Source organism: Xiphophorus hellerii, chromosome 5, assembly GCF_003331165.1.
Source record: "Xiphophorus hellerii strain 12219 chromosome 5, Xiphophorus_hellerii-4.1, whole genome shotgun sequence".
Lineage (NCBI taxonomy): Eukaryota > Metazoa > Chordata > Actinopteri > Cyprinodontiformes > Poeciliidae > Xiphophorus > Xiphophorus hellerii.
In genome coordinates this window covers 7,973,363-7,995,089 of record NC_045676.1, presented here as the reverse complement: position 1 = coordinate 7,995,089, position 21,727 = coordinate 7,973,363, and the positions used below count along the sequence as shown (strand labels likewise).

The 21,727-nt window shown below is 36.7% G+C and overlaps 2 protein-coding genes across 2 annotated transcripts; both read right to left on the bottom strand.

Moving 5' to 3' along the window:
• Positions 1–1,020: 1,020 nt before the first annotated feature.
• On the bottom strand, positions 1,021–7,123 carry b3gnt2a (UDP-GlcNAc:betaGal beta-1,3-N-acetylglucosaminyltransferase 2a). The gene is made up of 4 exons (XM_032564071.1): positions 6,575–7,123; positions 6,434–6,499; positions 3,342–3,464; positions 1,021–2,512 (listed from the first exon to the last, which is right to left on the bottom strand). The coding sequence occupies exon 4, from the start codon at positions 2,495–2,497 to the stop codon at positions 1,295–1,297; it is 1,203 nt and encodes a 400-aa protein (XP_032419962.1). The 5' UTR covers positions 2,498–2,512; positions 3,342–3,464; positions 6,434–6,499; positions 6,575–7,123; the 3' UTR covers positions 1,021–1,294.
• A 1,448-nt stretch (positions 7,124–8,571) lies between these two features.
• commd1 (copper metabolism (Murr1) domain containing 1) lies at positions 8,572–14,417 on the bottom strand. Its single transcript, XM_032564197.1, has 3 exons — positions 14,187–14,417; positions 11,913–12,203; positions 8,572–9,595 (listed from the first exon to the last, which is right to left on the bottom strand). The coding sequence occupies exons 1-3, from the start codon at positions 14,415–14,417 to the stop codon at positions 9,488–9,490; spliced, it is 630 nt and encodes a 209-aa protein (XP_032420088.1). The 3' UTR covers positions 8,572–9,487.
• Between the last annotated feature and the right edge of the window lie 7,310 nt (positions 14,418–21,727).

Below are 21,727 nucleotides of genomic sequence, written 5' to 3'. Positions count from 1 at the left end.
TGTTTGTTTTCATGATAGGCCTATTTATCAAGCCTGTTGCAATAAGCAGGTATTAATTAACCACATGATAATTAAAATGAGCTTGATTATGTCCTTTATGATTATTAATATTTTTTGAAGGGCAGTTTTGCTTACAGAGACTTCATAATCCATTTCATTTATGGTTTTGATTAAGTGGCTTTTATTTCTGTTTATCTATTGTTTTTGGTTGTGTTTTATTTAGGCCTCGTTAGGGCTGGGAAATAAATCAACAACAATAAACCTGTGATCAATATCAATAGATAGACAGTATAATAATTCCACTGAACTTCATGGCATTCTGGGGGATGTAAGCAGAGTAAATGCTTTAGCTGAGCTGACCAAGGTTGATGGTATCAACTAACTCATTCACTCTTTGGTTACCTAGCAACAACCTGTTGAGTAAATTGCACAGCTGCAGTATCAGCCACCAGTTTGGCAGTATTTCAGATATTTAAAACAAAAAAATAATCAATAATTATCTATATCAACTGACATGAAATTCTTAGCGATGTTCTCAGACCTCATCATCCTCAGTCACCTCCTCCAGTTCATTACAAAACCAATAATTCACACGGTAACATTTTAATTCTTGTACTTTAATGAAATCCACCTATTTAAATCAATAAAATAGTATAATTACTTTAAAGCTGCATTTTGTATCTTTTGCAAAAATATGCTTTTTTACATATTTGTTAAAGCTGTCGTGACAGTACAGCATAAGACGGATAGTCTGTGAAAAGATCAATTTCTTCCATCTCTTCTCTAAGCTAAAATCACCATCAGCATAAATGCACAGTTTCTGGTCAAAAGCAACCAATCAAAGCCAGGAGGAGTATCTTAGCGCTGTCAATCATCCTCATGTACGTTCTGTTAAATGTGCTAATATTGGAGAAATAACTTACAGTTACAGAAAAACTGCTTGGCTATGCTAATTAGCATAGTTAGCATAACCAATTATGCTAGTTATGCTAGGTCATGCTAGCATAACTAGCATATTTATGCTCCTTTGTGGTAGCAGAGAGAAAGGGGGAGAGTGAGTGCAGCTCATATATGAGGGCGATTGACAGCAGTAAGACCCTCCTCCTGGCTGTGATTAGTTATTTCTGATGGAGCATCAAGAACTGGGAGCACTGGGAGAAGGAAAACATTTTTCTCAGATTATCTCATAATTTCAGTGCATAGTGACCATTTTAACAAATATGTAAAAACATATTTAAAATACTCAACAAAATGAAGCAGATTATCTGACAACTTTAAAACCAGTTGAAACAGGTCACTGGCAGCTCAGCTCAGGGTGAGTAATCCACGGCCAGATCTCCAGCATCTCCTGTGGTGTTCGACTGTGAACCAGCATCAGGCTTCTGTAGATGCATGGGTTGTCCCTGTACTTCTCTTCAATGTCAAACGTCCTAAATCCTGGGTGCTTTTTAGGCACCAGGCCCAGCTTCTCCAGACACATCCCAGTGTAGACATCATCAATGGGATACAAGACCACCTCCTGAGAAATGTTGGAAAGACGTATTGCTAAATCCCCAGAGAGCAGGTAGCCTCCACCGCCAGCGTACGGTGGGTACTGCCCCACAAATACACTCTCAGGGATAAAATACTTCAGTTTTCTGTTTCTGTGGGGACCTGCATTCTTGATAACATCACCTATGAACAAATCTTTGCCTTTGCCCTCAGACAAGCCTTCCAGGAAGTCAATGATTTGTAAGGTGTTAACAAAGACGTCGTCGTCACCCTTGAGAATATACTGAGCATGAGGACAGTGCGTGCTGAACCACTCTAGAAAAAGGACTTCTTTAAGGGTGAGGTTGAAGAATGTGTCCCTGTAGTCCCACTGCAGCAGGTCTTTGTGAAGCTTTGCCTCATGGTTTAGCATCTCCTGCAGGTCGGGGAAGTTGTCCACAGATGAAGTTCTGCCAAGCAGGAACACTGTCACCACACTCCGATTGGCTAAGAAGCCAGCGTGTCCCCATGTCTGGCGAATGGCCTGGCGCCGGTCGAAATGCGGCATCAGTGACTTGACCACCAGCAGAAGGAAGGGTTTTTCATCGCAGACGTGGGGCTGGTTTATCAGCATCGGATACATCCTACAGCGCATGTGTAAAAGAAAGTCCTGGAACCGCTTTGGTAGAATGTTGTAGTCCAAAACCTGCCTTGCGACCCGGTAATCCGCTTCACATGGGTCAAGAGGTCCGGTATCATTAAGCCAATCCGGCAGAGCAATGAAGGAGCCTCCAAAGAGTTCAGAGTTGATAAGCGGGTTGTTAATCACGTCCAAGCGCTGCTGTTCCTTGTTCCAGAAGGATTTGCTCATTAACATTCGGCCCCAGAACCTCTTGGATGGAATCCGAATCCCCTTCGGATCGCCTTTATGCCCAAGTTTCCACGAAACGCCCACCAGAACACAGATCAAGATGTTGATCATCATCAACATGCAAAGGGCCTTTCCTTTCTTCCGGCCCAATGGCATGTGTGCACCGTGAATCTAGAAAAAAAGACAATATATTAATAAACTAAAACAACAGCAAATAAATGAAAAACCAGAAGATCTGGAGTGCCATGTCAAGACTCACAGTAAAGGCAGAATGAATAGGAATATGCAGAAACATAATAGCCCACTTTGAAAGGATTGGGAGAAATATGTAACAAGAAGGTCAACAGGAAGTTTGATCCTCCGAAGTTTGGTTTTAGAGCTTAAACTTGCAGAATACAAGGCCACATTTTCCCTCTTAATTCCCCAGGAACAATTTTTCCTCATCCCTTCTCTAATCCCTCCTACTTTCTCCGTAACAAAGACAGGCAAGCAGGAATCATACGTTTCCAATTCAGCCATGCACATGACACCATTTTACAGACAGCAGTGGCTCAGTGGGCTTAGACTGCACACACAAGGGGCCACATGGCTGGGATTAATATTAGAATAGAGTAGAATAAAATAGAATATACTTTATTGAGCCCCAAGAGGAAATTGCTTGTTTGTTGAAAGCTACTCCATCTTAGGTAATAAGTACAAAGTTTGTAAAATATTAGAACTTTATTACGTGGCTGTGCAGTTCAAATAAAGTGTAGCACATTTACACAAGAGAGTAATTCATCACTTGTCACAATTAAGCAGGGTGTTGGGCAATCACAAACAATCCCAACAAACACATTGAAGTTTCATACAGTAACATGATAAAATGTGGAAAAGTTACAAAGTATAAATTTTGCAAGATAATAGATGTGCTTTTTCTTCAGAGAAACACATTTTCTTACAGTATAGACTGTGCCCCGAGCAAGTATTGTACCAAAGAGTAGCACAACTTGTTGCATACCTCTGAATAGGCTGACAGCTTGCTGGTTGTGGGTGTCACTCACATTACCCCCGGTTTCACATGAATGCTCTGCAGCGAGGAGAAGCTTGTTTCTGTTTTTTCTGCAGCCATCAGGAATTCAAACTGTAAACATTAAAGCAGTAAGAAATGTTTTTGTTAAAGTGAATGTGATCATTCATCACACATATTATCCTCAGTAGACCTAGTAAATGTTTATTCAAAGTTAAATGTGATTTATTATTAAATACACACAGCAAAATGTGCCATCATCTTCGACGTGTTTGGCTGATATTCAAACAACATAAATGTTGATGTTAAATGGGTTAATTATTTTGTTAATATGCCACTAAGTGCAAAAAGATACAGACACAAAACTACCTGTAGAAAGTTTCGTGGTGTGGTCTAGTCATAAACCACATGAGGAAATTACAACAGCGTATTAAGGCCATTGTCGAAAGAAAATAAAATCTTTTAAGATTTAATCTCAGAAATGTTCTAGAAAAAGCTCCAGGGTCAAAAATCTTCAACTTTCGGAAATCTTCTGAGTTACGTCTAAGTGTAACAGGGTTTTATTTAACAATATTGTAGATGTGGAGATTGTCAAAATTTGTTTATTTATTCTTTGAATTTATTTTGTTTAGTCAACAAGTTGTTTCTTCAGACATTTATTGGTGTTTTAAGTTCTGCTGGTTACCATAGTAACGGGTAACTGACAGCTCCTCCCCCCTTTTTCTGTTGTGTCTGTAACTGTTATCAGATCTGAGCTTTCTTTACAAATGTTATATTTTAACATATACTTTAGGCAAATTTAATAACATTCAGTGTTTCATGAGTAATTTTGCTATGTTTTGTTTACGCCTTTAACTGTTATCATTATTAAGGTTGTCCATTTTAGCTATGTTTAATTTTACAAATGTTAACTGCCTCTAACTGCTGTCAGCTGCTCATTGGGAGCTATTGTTTTGTAATTTGTTTAGGGTTATTTATTAAAACATTACTTATTTGCATTATCTCAGGCAACACATTACCTGTGTGAGGAGGAAATCCTCTCCTTAATTAAGTCATTTTTGGGCCGATCCTTTTGTTTTGTATTTATCTGTTCATTTATCTGGTGGATATGTGTTTTCAATAGAACAATTACTCTATTATTATTAATTTTATTATTTTGCTAAGCCTGTAGCTCCAGTGGATGGCTTACCTTTGTGTCAACATGTCACAAAACGAGTTATAGGCCAGTAGTTCCTCAGTAGGGCTGCATAATATCAGTAAAAAGTATAATTGCAACATTATACCTCTTACTGGTATAATATTAATCTACGTTTTTGTGACTCACAATGACCACATCACTGTTTGTGAGTTGTAGCATCTAAGCCAACAAACACAAGTGTCAGCAGTGAGGGCAGGTCGCCTTTTCAACAGATAAAAAGACTTTATCTGCCTGCAGGATTTGTATGCGTGGCACTTAAAAATATCTTACTAAATAGTGCAAATATTGCACCCAACAGTTGCACACAGTGGTATTGCAATGATGATTATGATTCAATATATTGTGTACCTCTAATCCTCAGTTTTTTAAAAAAAAAAACGATTCTAACTCCGTAAAGCACTTTGTAAAGGGATTCCAAGCCTTCTAATTTTTCCACATTTTGTCACATTATAGCCACAAGCTTTAATTTTACTGGGATTTTATGTGATAAATAAACACACATTTAAGTGCATAACTGTAAAGATGATAGAAAAACAAAAATTATTTTCATTTGCTTTACAAGAAAAAGTTGAAAAGTAGAGACGCATATTAGTCATTGTGTAACATATTGGCATCAGTCCACTGAATAAAACTGGGCTGATAGTAACATCTGAGTTTAACAGAAGCAGAGAAGCAGTGGTGAAGTTAGCGATGTGGTTGTTTGTTTCAAGGTGTCAAATGAGGAGTAAAATATAAAGATATATTTATCTACATAGGTGATGTACATAAATATCAGTTATCAGCCAAAACAGCAATATTTATATCAGATATCAGCCCAAGTTTTTATAAGGGCGCTTCCCGTACTGAAAAGTGTGGCATGCAGTTGTATTTATGCCTCCAGTGTCAATACTTTGTGGAACTATCTTTTCAGGTGCACTTTCACCAGATTTGTACATTTAGAAACTGTAATATTTGTCCATTCTTAGCAAAATATCTTAAGTTCTGTCAGATTGTATAGAAACTGTTTATGAACATCAACTTTCAAATATTCCCATAAATTGTTAATTATATTTAGTCTGGACTCTGACTGCTTTGATCTAAACCTTTCCATTTGTTACCACCATGCTTGAGAGAGCTCTGTGTTCAAAGTGATGAACATTTTAAGCTTTTTTTATTGAACAATGGCTTCGTTTTTTTCACCTCTTACATAAAAGCCATATTCATGGAGTGAAAAACTAATGATTTTTATTTATTTATTTATTTATTTATTTTGCTTCTCCAGCCTCTGATGTGGATTCTCACATCTTTCCCAGAGTTACAGAGTTACTTGTTAAGTGAAAGGTCATGTTTTGGTAGATTAGCAGCTGAGTCTTTAACATTTACAGATGATGGATTGAACAGCAGGCAGAGAGAAGTTCAGAGTTTGGGATTTATAATCTAACCTTTAAACTTATTCCCTATAGTGTGTTCCTTGTTCTTCGTATTTGCTTACTCTCTGACAAATTCAAGGAACAGGATGACTTATGCTAAGGTTAAATTACACACTGGTGGAACCAGTTTAAAAATTAAGTGACTTTTTAAGGTAACTGATTACACTGGATTTTATCTAAGGGTATCGGAGTAAAAGGTGATATACGCACGTCAAGCTTATCAGATTATCCTTCAGTTTCTCACAATAATTCGTAATAGAATATATGAAACTTTGCGGCTGCAACGTGACAAACTGTAAAAAGATATAAAGGGTATGAATACTTGTTATAGATTTTTGCTGAAATCCGCGACTGGAGTTACGGAAAAATATATATTTGGCCTTGTTTCTAAATACCTTCATGTACAAACATATTAAACATTATAAATAGTAAACTAGCCGAACAAATAAAAAGCATTGTTTAGTTTTGGTACCAACCTGTGGTTGGTTCCTTAGCCTTCCTTCGGCGCAGACCCAATTCCACCTCCGGACCGGCCGGTGGTTCTGTAGATTCGGATGGTGAGTAATCCAAATCGGATAATAAACTCTATGTCAGTCACCTAACGTAACCAAACGTACAGTTTTGTTACCGCCACTCCGTAAGTGTAGTCTGTGAATGTACGTCCTGCCTTCCTGTGTCTTGCGCCTCGTGACTCCTCCCTTGTTCGGTTTTTCTCAAGCTCCAACGTGCTCTGGATTTTTTTTCAGGCGCGGATTGAAACTATTTGAGACTCTGGGCTAAACTGCAGAACAGTCGTGTGGCAAAAGGTTTTTAAGTTAAGCAATGCAGGATGTGCAGTTTCTCTTTTTGTGCAACAATTCATATTGTTTCCATATTTTAATGTGCTTAATTTCTGTTACAATTTATTGCAAAGATTATCTATAGAGTATTTTTTTCTTCACAACAGAAATGTTGCTATAAAATCCTTCCATCAATCTAGTTAGCAGATTGAATGGCATATGGAAATGGACTGAACTTATATAGCGCTTTTCCAGTCATTTTGACCACTCAAAGCACTTTACACTATATTCACCCAGTCGCACTCACGCACACATTTATGCACAGATCAGTAGGCAATTTGAACAGAGGCACATCGACATGTGGGAGGAGGAAGCTGGAATCGAACCTACAACCTTCCGATCGCAAGATGACTACTCTACCAAAGAGCCACTGCCGCCCATATGGGGTTCAAATAATTGATTTTCTTGTATTAAGAAAAATATGCAACATCCATCAATTTGGATCAAATTTGTTTCTGCTAAAACATTTAAATCATTAGGAACTTAAACAATAAAAAGGGTTCAGTTGCAATGAAAAAGACATGAAGATCAACAGGAACATTTTCCAATAAAGCAATTGCATATCTGAACACCATATAGCTGTCATTGCTGCAGGCAGTAAAAGTTTGAGGTTCAATTTGAGCTTCCTATTGTTTAATTACGTTTTATGCTCAAGCACTGCAATAAAATATAACTTTGAGCTGTTACTGGACAGCAATGATTCAGTAGCAGTTCAACTTTCAGTAGCAGATCTACTTTGAGAATCCTATTTGGTGATGAATTAAAGGGCTATTTCAATATGTTTTTATATAATTTGAACTGCATTTGATCAAATCTAGTTCAAAAGTTCCAATACTTTCAAATGATCAAACTTCAGGGGGATTATGCCACACTCAATGAGTCTTTAAAACAGTTTGAAATTCAAAAAGAAGTATTTATTTAGCCACCAGCACAACCTTTGACTGAGACAAATGTGAAACTTACAACATCTACATATACAGCTCTGGAAAAACTTAAGAGCCCACTGCACTGAACCCCACTGAAAACCTCCTGGTTATTCTACCAGAAATTGATTTCTGAACTCTTCCTGACTTATAACATTAGTTTTATTGTATCTAAATGAATATGAACTTGTTTTCTTTGCATTATTTGAGGTCTGAAAGCACTGCATCCTTTTCAGTACTCTCATTTTCTGCAAATAAATACTAAATCTTTGCTTGGAATTTCAGAGACATGTTGTCAGTAGTTCATAAAATATGGGTCTATTTAAGCTAGAATGAATCAATATGCAGTGTTAGCCTAATGTTTTAAAAAAATAACTACTCACATAAACTGCATTTTGCTGTTACATACATGATTTCAGTCTACAACACATTTAAAGCTTCGAATACCGAGAGTTTGTTCTTTGATAATGAATGTCTAAAGTAAAAACACAGCAAAGGTGTAAATCAAGAAGGCACTCACCTCTGGAAATCTTATCAAACCATCACAGGCCTCAGTGGGTCAGACCGTACACAGACGGCAAAAGCAGACTTTACCCTCAACACAATCAGCAACAAGTGGGAGGACATGTCGCAACCCTATCACCCTATCATTAGGGTTAATAAAGGGCAATCACAGGGGGAAAAAAGCAAATATCCCTAAATCTCACAAAGTTTTTCAAGTCAAAGAAAAGCTCAGATAAGATATACTCCCAGAAATGTAACTATTTCTTATTTATTACTAAATCAATCTGATGTTGGATAATTACTGGTAAAAACAATCGGGTGCTCTGAACAAAGTTCACACAGCCTAGCTTTTAAAATCTTATGATTTTATTGCAGGAGCTGTTTATTGCTTGTCAGATATGATACATATGTACAGTTCAGTTCTCTGGTGTAACCTGACCTATATCCTAAAACGTTTCAGAGAAATAAGTTGAAAATAAACACAACTTTGTTTAACTACACTTGTTTAATCCGGTAATAAATGATCATGTACCAACTGTGTTTATTTGACAAAAAAAACCCATCTGTAAATAGCTTAAAAATACCGTTCAGATTCAATCATGGTAAAAAAAAAAACTAAACTGTTGCTTTAATAGGTTTTCTGTCACAGAGGAAGTGTTACACAAACACTGTGGCACTGTGCAGGTTTATAGGTTTTTCTTTCCTACTCATAAATAATTGATAAGAAAGCAGGTGGACTCACTGATGTCACCATGGTCCTAAATGTATATAATCTTTATGCCTTTTATCTGATCAACAATAATATAAAAACAACGGAAGAACATCACAGTTCTTATCAGCAACACAGATTCTTCTCCAAGAAATGACACACCTCCCACAAAAGTAAGGAGCACACCTACGACCTGACTGGACAATTACATTTTTATTTTAAAAAGTTACTTGCATTTAGACAGAAAACATCAAAATTACATGATATTATGTTAAGTGTTACATTTGCTTCTTTCAATATTACAACATATCAAGCTGGTTAACAAATTCAAAGCAGATGCATTTCTGGCAATAAAAAAAAAGCGATTGTGGAACCGCAGCAGCAAAGTTTATATGAAGCTGGAGCCGTTGCTCTATTGTGGCGTTACTTACAGGTAATCTTCCAATGAAGACAATCATTTCTCTCAGGCTGATATAAAGCCACTTGTCTGACCAGAAAATACAGCTGGACTTGCTCAAAGGTCCAGTAACTCAGACTGACAAACTTTCTGGGGTTTTATGTACGGTGAACTATTCTGTCTATGCTCTCCTGGATGTCAGCCATCTTCTTTAGCACCTGGTCCACCTTGGTCTCATCAACCTCCAGACACAAAAACTCAGAGTCCTGATGGGAAACAAGAAAAAAGGAGGAAGGAAGAACAGTAATTTTAATATAGAAAACATATTATTATAATACTCCCTTGCAGAAAGCTGTGGTATATCTGTTCATCAGTGGATAAGTTACATATCAGCCTCAGCCCCATGACAGAGCTACATGTGTCTACATTCATATCAGATTGATGAAACAAAACAAGCAGACATGCAATAGCCACGTTTCTGTCACAAATGTGCGCAAAGTTTTGCGGAGAAAAAACTATTTTCTAATTGCAGTGCTTCCATCAAATTAGAAATGCAATTAAAAATCACACGTAAATAAATTTGTTCACGAAGTAAGTAATTAAAAACAAAAACACGCCATCATCCTCCTATCACTTCCTCTTGTCTTCTTTTTTATGTTTTGCACCAGTGGCAACATCAGGTTGTTGATCATGTCACTCTTGTGACTTGTGTGTGAAAAAAGTGTTTCCATTGCCGTTTTGCAAGAAAAACCAATTCCAATGAAAAAGCACCTCATCTTACCACGAAGACATTAAATCAAAAAACTTTTTCTGTATTTTTTAAATTTGGCATGTTTCCATTAAGCAAATTCATTTTAGAAAAGTCAAATTGTGTAATCATATGGTCAACGGAAACGCAGCTGCTGTTATTAAATAGGATGTATGATAAAATATATTAAAATTATATGGTTTATTTTAGTTATTATGTACAGAGCTCCCTGTGGTTAATGGGGGAAGAAAATTCTTTTGCGCAATAAGCAAATACACCCTGGTCTATTTTGTATACAGCCACAAATGTCTATTTAAAATTTCAAATATATACACATTTAAAAAGCCTCAGTGAAAACTATGCTCTTAAGTTTTTAGTGCAAAAAACTGATTGAAATTTGATTTATTTTGCACATAGGTTTGTGGTGCATTTCCAAAAGAACATACATTATTACACTGATCAAAAATTTTTCAAGGGAACACAAAAGAAAAAAAAATTCTCCATGTCCCTAAGGGAGCTCCGTAATTATGAACAAAGCCCATAATACTACTAAATTAATTTACAAATTACAGGCAAAAATAATCCGTATTACCTTATTGAAAATGTATTTATTTATATGTCATAGTGCTGTAATACAACAAAGATTAGGAAAATGGTAAAATACTTATATCCAGGTAAATAAAACAGCACGACAAGTATTCCATGTTCAGCTGGTGACATCTCCATGTAAAAACCAGAGGAAAACATGACCTCTGTTGGTCATTTACGATAACGAACATGAGTAATTTATAAATCCTGACTTTAGATTAATGTTGTGGATTTCCTTTGAGGGGTTAACCTCTGGGAGATTTTTGTCTTGGAGAGCCTCTGAAGCTGCTTTCTGTGAAATTGAGAAACAAATGTAGTTTCGTCATGGGGCTGAGGCTTATTAAAATTGACATGTAATCTGATCACATTCAGATCCAGGCCTCCAGCCATGATAAAATCTGTCTTCTAATCCAGCTCATAGCCAGTCTGTCAGCTGTGTTTACTGTAATTCAGGCTGTCTAAAACCAGGAATGTTCCCTGTGTTTCACCCATGTCAGTAGCCCAAATGTATCACAATAAAGTTAGCATCCAGGTCACATAAATATGCAGATTTTTGGGTAATCTTTGTGTTAAACACAAGTTATTTTAGTTGAGATTTTAGATCAAACTTGATCTAGAAACAACACATCTATTGTTGAAATAATTCATTGAATTAGTTATGATCAATTGATTACTGAAGTAATTATCAACTAATTTAGTAACTGATTAACAGGAGTATAGAGACTCAAAAAAGGCAATTTGCTGAAAGAATAGCAACCTCAGAGCAGTAACTAAGTCAAAACTGTACAAAAATTATAAAAAAAAGTACTAGTTTCATTAGCAGATAATTTTACTTATAACAAAATATTTTCCCCATGTTTTTAGTGAAATAATCTGCCAAGGGAATTAGTAGTATTTCATCAATATTAAGGAATTGTTGACTTAAAATTCAATAATTTTATTGACTTATTATTATCTCATAATAATAAGTCGATTATTATTGTGAGATCATATATCTTGTTGAAAAGTTACTTGCAAGTCAGTTTTCTCTTATTTCAAATGTAATAAGATATTTGCAGTAGAAACTAGACCAAAAATACTCGGTAAGATTCAATGTTTTTGCAGTGAAATAATTATTGATATTGACTGATATGAAATGCCTGTATTGTAAAGTGTTTTCAGATATATTCCCCAGCCCTCAGACAAATATAAATAAATATTCCTCATATTTTCTGCTGATATGTTCGTAAAACTGGAGTGATGCTAACCTGTCCAGCTCTGCCAAGCTCCAGCTCCATCAGGGCGACTGGCCCTCTGTGGTCAGCGTTCCCATAACGGTCACCAGTTTGGAGGTCCACTCTCCAGGAGAGGCCCCTGAGGGTGGGCTCCCAGCGATGCTGAGCCAACAGGCTCTCCCTCACCCGTACTCGCTGGCTCTTCCAGAAGCGAGAGAGAGCGGTGGCCTGCTCAGCACTCAGCCCGCTGCCACCGTGCCTCTTGGTCTGAGCTGTGAGGAAGGCCTCCAGCTGGGCGTGGTCCATGTCTGCCGTGGCAATGGACTTCAGAGCACGAAGAGAGCAAAACGAGGATCAAAATGGGTGTTTGGATTCTGCAACTTCACTGTTCATTTCTGTTCAACCTTTCTGGCACATTCAAGCTGAAGTACTCCCTATACAATATTTACTTGACCACATATTACTAAAGTAATTTCAAAATACTTTAGTCATATAAACCAAGGTATACAATTGTTTTCTAAAAAGAAATAAAATCATTTGAATGTCCTGATGAACCAATTACAGAAGCCAAGAGTGGACATTTTCCGCAGATACTATTTCGCAATGGTTTTTTCAAGATAATGAGCTAATTTCTCGATTGTTTTTTCGAAATAACAAGTTAATTCCCCATTTTTCCTGCTAATTTTCTTGAAATAAGTTAATTTCCCATTTTTCCCGCTAATTTTCTCGAAATAACAAGTTAATTTCCCGATTGTTTTCTTGAGATAATGAGTTTATATTCTCTTTTTCACATATACATTTTCCCAATAATTTTCTTAAGAAAACATGTTAATTTCCTGATGGTTTTCTCAAACACACACACACATGTTTAAGACACACCAATCATCTCATGATTCTCGAGATTAACTTATTATCTCGAGAACACCATCGAGAAATTAACTTGTTATTTTGAGAAAACAATCGGAAAATTAACTAGTTATCTCGAGTAAACCACAGGGGAAAAATCCTGTAATCAGAGAATGTAAGAAAATGTAGTTTATTTTAAGGTCAAATCTCTACAAAAAGTCAAAGTTTATTGTGGCTTTTCCAATTGCATCCTAACTAAAATCACCTTTCTAAGAAGACTGCTACAAGAAAAAGATCAAATTCTTCTTTTTTTATGTGGTTCTTTAAATTGTTTACATGAAATATAGTAGAGCTGCAAAATTTATCAATAGAGAATTGTTAAGATAAGATAAGATAAGATTTATTGTCATCGTCATCAACAGATTACAACGAGATTGAGATTTGCTCGACTCGAGTTAAGATGCAGGTTATGTGTATATACATAATATACAAAGATAAAGAAATAAATAGTACAAAATGAGAAATAAATAGACATCAGAAGATGGTTGCAGCGCCTGGAGGTGTCGCAACAGAACAGTTATCTAAATGACTTATATTTCAAGATTTATGTATGCAAATTCTGCATTTAAACCACATTTTTTGCCAATTGGACAGACAAAACATAATTTCAAGAAACATCCTCATCATTTAAAAAGAATCCCAAATTTGGAATAGTTTGCCACCAGTAATGAAATTATTATTAATATATAGTAGTTTTACAGGTTAAACTGTTGATTGTATTGAATCCGTATTTTACAGTCAGTTTTAAATATATTTACTTCTATTATTAGCTTGATGGTTAATTTCTAAACTTCTATCCAGGAGCTGCAACTTTATTTTAAGTCTTGTCTCTGTTTAAACATTTTTTAAATGAAACAAAAAAATTAGAAAAAAAGAAAAACGTTTCTGAGATCTTGCCACCCCCTTTGTATATTTTAAATTACAAACACATGTGTGTGTGTGTCACTTTGTTTATGTTTCTCATCAGTTCTTTTGCTCTTAATGAGAAAAGAAATTACATGCTAAAATTAAATAAAGGTAAACTTGAGCTCTGACAGATGTTAAGGCAAAACTGTTGCTGTAATGTTTAAATTAGCAGGCAATGCTGCCCTCAGTTGACAACATTAATAAAGGAAGCAGGGGTACGCAAATAACTTCATTATTTGTTGTTAATTTACAAATAATATCTAAAACGTTTACCATTCATTTTAAGCTAGCTTTAAAGAGGGCGCAGTAAAATCGTACTAAAAGCCAAGACTAATGTTGAGCCTGAATCAAATAGTTTATTATCTTAACATTAATATTAAGAGTTTTTCTAACACTAAAAGATTCTTCGCTACCTTTAATAGTAATGACAATGCATAGATACTTGTTTTGGGCTGTTCGTTTGTATCTGCAGACAGGAAAACATGTTTCTCTTACCTTTATGAGCCCTTTCATTTTTTCGAACAAAACTTTGAATTCCTCCTGCGGCATTTCCGGATACAGCTCATTTTTCAGCAACTCCTCCGTAATTTCGCTTTTATTATAATACACCATCTGAGCTATTCCACTCAGTAAACCGCTCAAAGATTTTGCTACTTCCACGTCCGCCATGTTTACGTGCGGGTCACATGAGTGTGTGAAGGCCACACGTGTCAAATACAGATGCATGGCATTGTGGGAGTTGTAGTTATTGCATATCAGATTGACTAATAGAGTGTGAAGATAATAATATTCTATACTTAAGTTTAGAGTAGCACTACTTCAACATGTTTTTACTTAAATAAAGGTAAAAAGTAGCCGTCCAAGAAATTACTCAAATAAGAGTTAAAAATCATTTTGTGAAATGGCTCCATAAGTACAGAGAAATTGATAATAACATCCATCCATCCATTTTCTTACACACTTGTCCCTAGTGGGGTCGGCAGGGGTGCTGGTGCCTATCTCCAGCTAACGTTCCGGGCGAGAGGCGGGGTTCACCCTGGACAGGTCGCAGGGCATCACAGAGACAGACTGGACACACAACCATGCACACACACTCACATTTAGAGAGACCAATTAATCTGACAGTTATGTTTTTGGATTGTGGGAGGAAGCCGGAGTGCCCGGAGAGAACCCACGCATGCACAGGGAGAACATGCAAACTCCGTGCAGAAAGACCCCGGGCCGGGAATCAAATTGCTGCAAGGCAACAGCTCTACCAACTGCGCCACTGTGCAGCCCCTGATAATAATATCTGATCATTTAATATTTAATTGTATCGTAATAAAATAGAGACTGCACATTATCAGTTCAGCTATACTGTTATTTTAAGTTGATTTATTTTTCAAAACACATTAGAAAAAATTGGAAAGTGGAGGAAAATTCTGTTTTGATTTTGCAATTTCACAACTTTCTTTAAGTAAATGGCTTACAGTTAAATAAGGGACTTGAAAGATAATAAATGTGGTTAAAACTATAAAAGAAATTTTGACAGAAAAGTGGATCTGACTGGTGGTTTTGCTGAAGGCAGAACGTCTCTGTTTCTATAGAGATCACAGTTGATCTGCACAGCTCTGGATTCTGACCAGTAAATAAAATGTACTTAGTTAAGAAATATCAAAATGACAAGAATTTCATGATTTACATTTAAATTAAATCCAAGCTGAACGTTTAAGTAAGATCTGTGGACTTATATTTGCGTAAATGAATCAAATATAAAGAAAAAGTTATTTTACAAAACTTTATTGTACATTTTTAAATAAGCAATTTATGAATTGCTTATGAAAAAACTTACATTTTTTAAAAGACAGATCAAAAGACACAGATCTATGGAGAGTGAAGAATTTTAATAAATTAATGACACACTTAAATAATTATTACATAAGTTATTTATTGTCATTTGACACTGTTCACTCTCCGTAAGAGTCAGGACATACTGGAGCAGCAGTTTGATATGAAGCTTTGAAAACATAAAAAGCAAGTTTATCCCTCATATAGTTTTAAAAACTATGAATATAGTTATATATGTGCATATATAAATACATGTTTACTGTTTCTCTAAATTAGTTTGTTCTTTTGAAACTTTGAAAATATTTGAAAAAAAAATCTTCAGTCCTACATTATGAAAAATAAATATAAAATTTTGCTGTTTCTCTGAATTATTCTAAAAATATTTTAGGGATAGATTATTAAAAAAAACATGTAGTACTATTAACGTGTTTTATACGAGATTTAGATTCCTACTGTTTCTTTGCAGTTGAGCATGTGAAAACTGGCAACAGAATAGAGCCATTGCTATTATTAGTGAGTGTGATGCGCATGCGCCGTGCTGGATAGAAATATGACGCAGTTTCTACGTGAGTGTTTTTTAAAAAAAAAGATGTGGCTAGCATCTGGCCGCTCAGAGACACGAAACTGTCGGTCTGATATTCATGAACTTTGGGACCTGGATTAAAAATGATATTTTCTGATCCCAAGACGCGGAATCCGAAGTGGACGCCCAGCCTTATGACTGAAACTGGATCCGATTGAAATCGTGTCAGTGTTCATCGAGGCCTAGTTTGGCGACTTGTACTTGGCCTACGAGTAGGCTGCAGCGATGGCAAGTAGGCCGCGGGAGCGCCATGTTTGAAATCGCTACGTTGGTTATTCGGTAAGTTATTTTTCGCAGCACCGGCTCCAGACGAGTTTAACAGGGGGACATCGACTTATTTTGGGTGGGCAAAATGAATCTACGTAGCAATAATGACATTACTCAAGTAAAACAAAAAGGTACCCTGCGGTAAAACTACTCTTATAAGTACCTTTCCAAAAAAGTTACTCAAGTTAATGTAACAAGTACTACCCACTTTTGAACATAGACAACAACAACAGTAGTCTATAGGCTATTTGTTAACAAGCTTAACATGCTGTATAGATATAGCATACGTAGACGCCTCATGGAGCGGGTCGGCCATTGCTGCAATACGTCACAGCGTCCGCCATATTGAACGTGGCTTATCTGCCAGAAAGCTAATAAAAATTAAATTGACCGAACTTTACAAAGTGCCGTTCTACAAAGCCTTTTAAGTTAATACCCGTCACTGACGCATTATCTCTCGCACACTAATATATCTGGTAATCAAAGAAAGCACTAAAGACAGCGTTCCTAACTTTTGATGTGGTTATTTAATTGGTTTGGGGGATTTCTGAATAAAGAGCACAATGTTTTTATTTGATAGTAATGATTGATAAATAGTTTTTATATTGACTTTGATGAACAGACACACACTTGTACAGTGTTTTATTCAAGAACATATTTACATGATTTCATCATTTAATGTACATTTAATGTTTCGAGATATGAAGAAAAAAATAGTTTCCTTTTATTTTTAGATATTTTATTGTAAAGACAAACTTTGATAAATCAGTCACTGTCAAACATTTGCTACATATTTTTTCTTACTTTTTTTTCCCAGAAAAATATATTTATTACAGTATGATATGTCAACTCTGTTATGGACAGCAAAGATAGGGTGGAAACAAAGCTAACAGAGTAAATAATTTTTTATTTCATTACATAAACTGTCTTAATCCACTATTACTTCGGATTGAGATATTTCTTTTAAAATACACAAAAAGTGAAAGAATAAAAGGGCGCAATAAAACACAAATTTATTTATATTATATTGAGAACACTGGTCACAGATGGGGATTCAATCTGCTGCTTAAACTGGGAGAAGTCCAATGAGTTCTGAGAAGTCCTGGTACACAGGCTAAAGCATTCATTAGAAACTTCCTGTTTTCATTAGAAAACACAGCATGAAAACGTTAGCTATGCTAAGAAAATAATAATCAGTGGTTACTTCGGGCCAATCTAGCTTCATAGGAAATATTTCTCTGTTGTTTAGAAGCTAGTTTCTGGCTACAAAGTCAAGTAATTCTGCTTGTAAAAATTGTTTTCTTTTATTCTTACCTGTGAAAGGTAATGCCAATTAATCCAGTTTGTATTTTAAAACGGTTGAAACAAGTCTACTGCCACATACAAGATGGACTCAGCGCTCAATGAGGTGTCTACATATTCATGTATTAGATAGCTAGTCATCTTTAGCAAACATTACCTGTATCCAGGGGCGCCATATAGGAGGAAAAGTTCCAAGGGTACCGGGCCAACAGGGGGCCCTCCACAATTATTATTATTATCTTTTTTTTTGGTCATAGAAATAAAAAGAAAATGGGGCCTTGTCAATTACAAAATTAATTATATTGTGTTTTCTAAAATTGTTTTTAGCAGTAAAAATTAAATGTTACCCTCCCAGGCCAAAATGTTCATATTTGCCCTGAACACCCCCCTGGATCTGCATGAAATGGTTGTTCCTGCTTGGAGCGCTTGACCGTGACGGTGATCAGCAGCAGTCAGTAGAAAACAAGAACGACTGTGGCGGTTACTATGCTGCTAAGAAAAATGATAAAATCAGGTTTTCAAAATAAATAAAAATAGAGAGAGGGAGAGAGAGCAAAAGGCAAGAGTGTCGATTTATAACCCAGTTTTTCTCCAAGAGAGGAGGGTAGACTGTGTGAGATTATCAACCATTTAGCATAGTTAGCTTAGCTACAGGCTACTGTTTGCCTCCTTTTCACTAGCATTTAATGAATTAAGAAAAGAAATGATCAACATATTCATATATTGAGTTTGTCCCTGTACCTTTTGCCACTTAACAACAGATGAGTCAGTCAGCAGCAACTCTAACCCACGTCCCTCCTGACCCGTCCTCTCCTGAGTGAAATTAAAGCTGCAGTATGTAACTTTTATAAAACAATTTTTGAGAATATTTGTTAAACCTGTCATTGTGTTGTGACAGTATGGCATGAGAGATAATCTGTGAAAAATCAATTTCCTCTGCCTTCTCCCAGTACTATCTAGAAACAGCTAATCGGAGACAGGAGAGTTTTAGTGCTGTCAATCACAATCTCATGTGGCTGCTCATCCCTATGCTGTAGCTAGCGCAGCCTGTTGTGAATGCTTAGTCTAGTTAGCATATCTGCTAATGACAGCAAATAAACATTTTTCCTGTAATGATAAGTTGTTTCTCCACCATTAGCATATTTAGCAGTGAGTGAATGAGGTTGATTGACGGCACTAAGACCCTCTTACTGGTTCTGATTGGTTGTTTTGGTCAGAACGTTGCATTACATTAGCCAGTAATAGCAGCTCAGGGAGCAGGTGGAGGAGATTGATTGTTTTCACAGATTATCTGTCTCATAACAAACTGTCACCACATGGTGACAGCTTTAACAAATATGGAGAAAACATAATTTTATTAAAGTTATATACTGCAACTTGAATAAAATGCAACTACATAGTACTTTTTGAGAAGTCTGGATTGCTTCATGTATATTTTGCATGTTGCCTATGACTGTTGCTCATGGGGAGAGACATTTCAGTAAACTAAAACTTATAGAAAAAATTTAAGCAACCTACTTGCACACTGTATGTGGACTGTATGTAAAAGTCATGAGCAGTAAATATTGTGCTAGTTATCAATATTGGACCAAAGAAAGCAAAGCAGTTGCAAGCCTTTAAAATTGTGACGCATTTTATAGGTCAGATAGACTCAAAAAATTGTAACAGCAGCTGAGTGGGGGGGCCTAAATTAATTTTTTGTCATGGGGCCCAATATTCTTGGCAGCGCCCCTGCCTATATCCAGCAGCATTCCTGAACTCGGTCTGTTAGTGTGGGGGGGGAAATGTGCAAAGTTCTTTGCGTTTTGCTGGTTTGCTGCCATGATTCTAACACACACCCGAGTAGCTCTGCACAGCAACAGCAGGTCTACTTCGCTGTTGCACAGGTGTGTTAGCACTCATGTTGCGTTTAAAAGCAGTTCGGAAAAACGGGTTACGACGTGTTAACAACAGATTAAACAGTTTTAACTGCTGAAAAAAGTGACAGGAGGCACAGATATAGGAAGTGCAGGCGCTCCTATTGTATCAAATCGATATAGGAATAACAGAGAGTTGGCCACTTTAAGGTGGTAAGAACAAACAGCTTCCAGTCCAGGGAGGGCACAGTTGACTCTGTGGGCGGGCAACGCCCATCCTGCCGGGCCTGATTTTTTGGATACCTTATTCTAAGTTTTTTATCTTTTTACACCGATTACGTTAGTGAAACCTTTTTTTGTGTGTGTCTAAACATAGCAGCACACAAGGAGCGACTCGACCACGGCCTCTCAGCGGCGGTTTGTCAGGCTGCTGGCGTCCCTGAAACATCTGAGGAGATGTAATGGCACCTGGAGCTAACAGTTGATTGATTATGGATATACTACAATCAAGCTGAGGATCGCTAGCAGTTGATCGTTTATGGATATACTACAATCAAGCTGAGGATCGCCAGCAATTGATCAATTATGGATATACTACAATCAAGCTGAGGATCCCTTCAATCAAGCTGAGGATCCCTTCAATGAAGCTGAGGATCGCTTCCGTCAAGCTGAGGAATCGCTACAAGGTGCCTGGCGGATCCGCCCAACCCATCAAAGGTTGGTTAAGTCAAAGAACTGTTCCAATGGCGGGTCCAGAAGACATCTCAGGGTAGGAGCTGTTGCGAGTTTTGCTACGCTGCTGATGCTAATGCTGTTTGTTGAAGGCCAACGCTAGGCCTGGTTTGGTTTGATTCTCTGCTGAGAGTCAATGAGCTGAGAAGGATTCTGATGTTGTAAATCCTTCTGTCTTTGCTGTGGTCTTGTGACCTATGGAGGTTTAGGTGCAACTAGAATCTGAAGTCAGTTCAGTAAAAAGAAGGATGGGTGCCAAGGACTTGGCAAATACAGTTTAGAGGTTGTAGGAAGTGATTCATCTTAGGCTTTGTAAATACCACTATACCTTGATAACATACCTACTTATTAGTACTATTATAATGTGGCTATGTTGACATTATAGCTGCATTAGGATAATTATCTTTCCAATGAATATCAAATTCGTTTTTGGGTGAAGATGAGGTCTTTATATTTCAACATAAATATTTTTTTATATTTTTGTACCTACTTAATATTTAGTTTGAAATTTAGGGTCCATACTTTAATAATTCAATAAGTCAAACAAATTTACGCTCCGTTTAAACGTGAAAACCGATTAATTTTTTGCGCCGAAACAATGCGTGGCATCGTGCAATTTCGTCATGCGATTTCATTCCTTCTGGACGACAACAAAGAGATCTGCTGGAGCTGACTTAATTTCTTCTGGATCTGCTGGAGCTGCAGGCCGGAGGTCACAGAGGTAATGTTCACACTGTAATCCACCATCTCTTATTTGCAGGTTTTCAGCTGAACTCCATGTTTTCCTTCTGGAGAAGATGGACTGGGACCTGTCCTTCAGTATTTGTTTGTTTTTAACCCATTTTCTCTCCTAGACTAAGCAACTGGCAGACTTTTTGTTGCAAATAACAATTTCTTTCTCATAGGTAAAGCACCAAAGCAGCTTCTACTACAACTAACTCTCTTTTCTCCAATAGAAACACTCCTGGAGCAGCTCTTTTTCTTTTTCTCTCTCTTTATTCTGTCCTTTCAAATCCCCTGGGGGTAGTGACAGATGGCCTTTCATACAGAGCCAACTTCTGGTTTTGCTGGAGGGTTCTTCCTGTTAAAGGGAAGTTTATCCTCTCCACTGTCACTACATGCATCCTAAATATGAGGCATTGATTTAGCTTACTTAACTGTTAACCAATTTAAATAATTGGTGAGGTGTTAGCCTTTTTTTTTTTTTTGAAAGTCTTCCTGTTGAAGGGAAGTTTTTCCTCTCCACTGTCACCACTTGCATCTTCAGTAGGAGGCCTTGCTTAAGCTCATTTTACCTTTAATGAAATTAAATAATTGGTGCAGTGTTTTTTGTTTTTTTTTGGAAAGTCTTCCTGTTAAAGGGAAGTCTTTCCTCTCCACTGTCACCAGATCGGATCCTCAGTATGAGTCATTGTTTTAGCTTAACCTTTAACCAATTTAAGTAGTTGGTCCAGTGTTAACCTTATTTT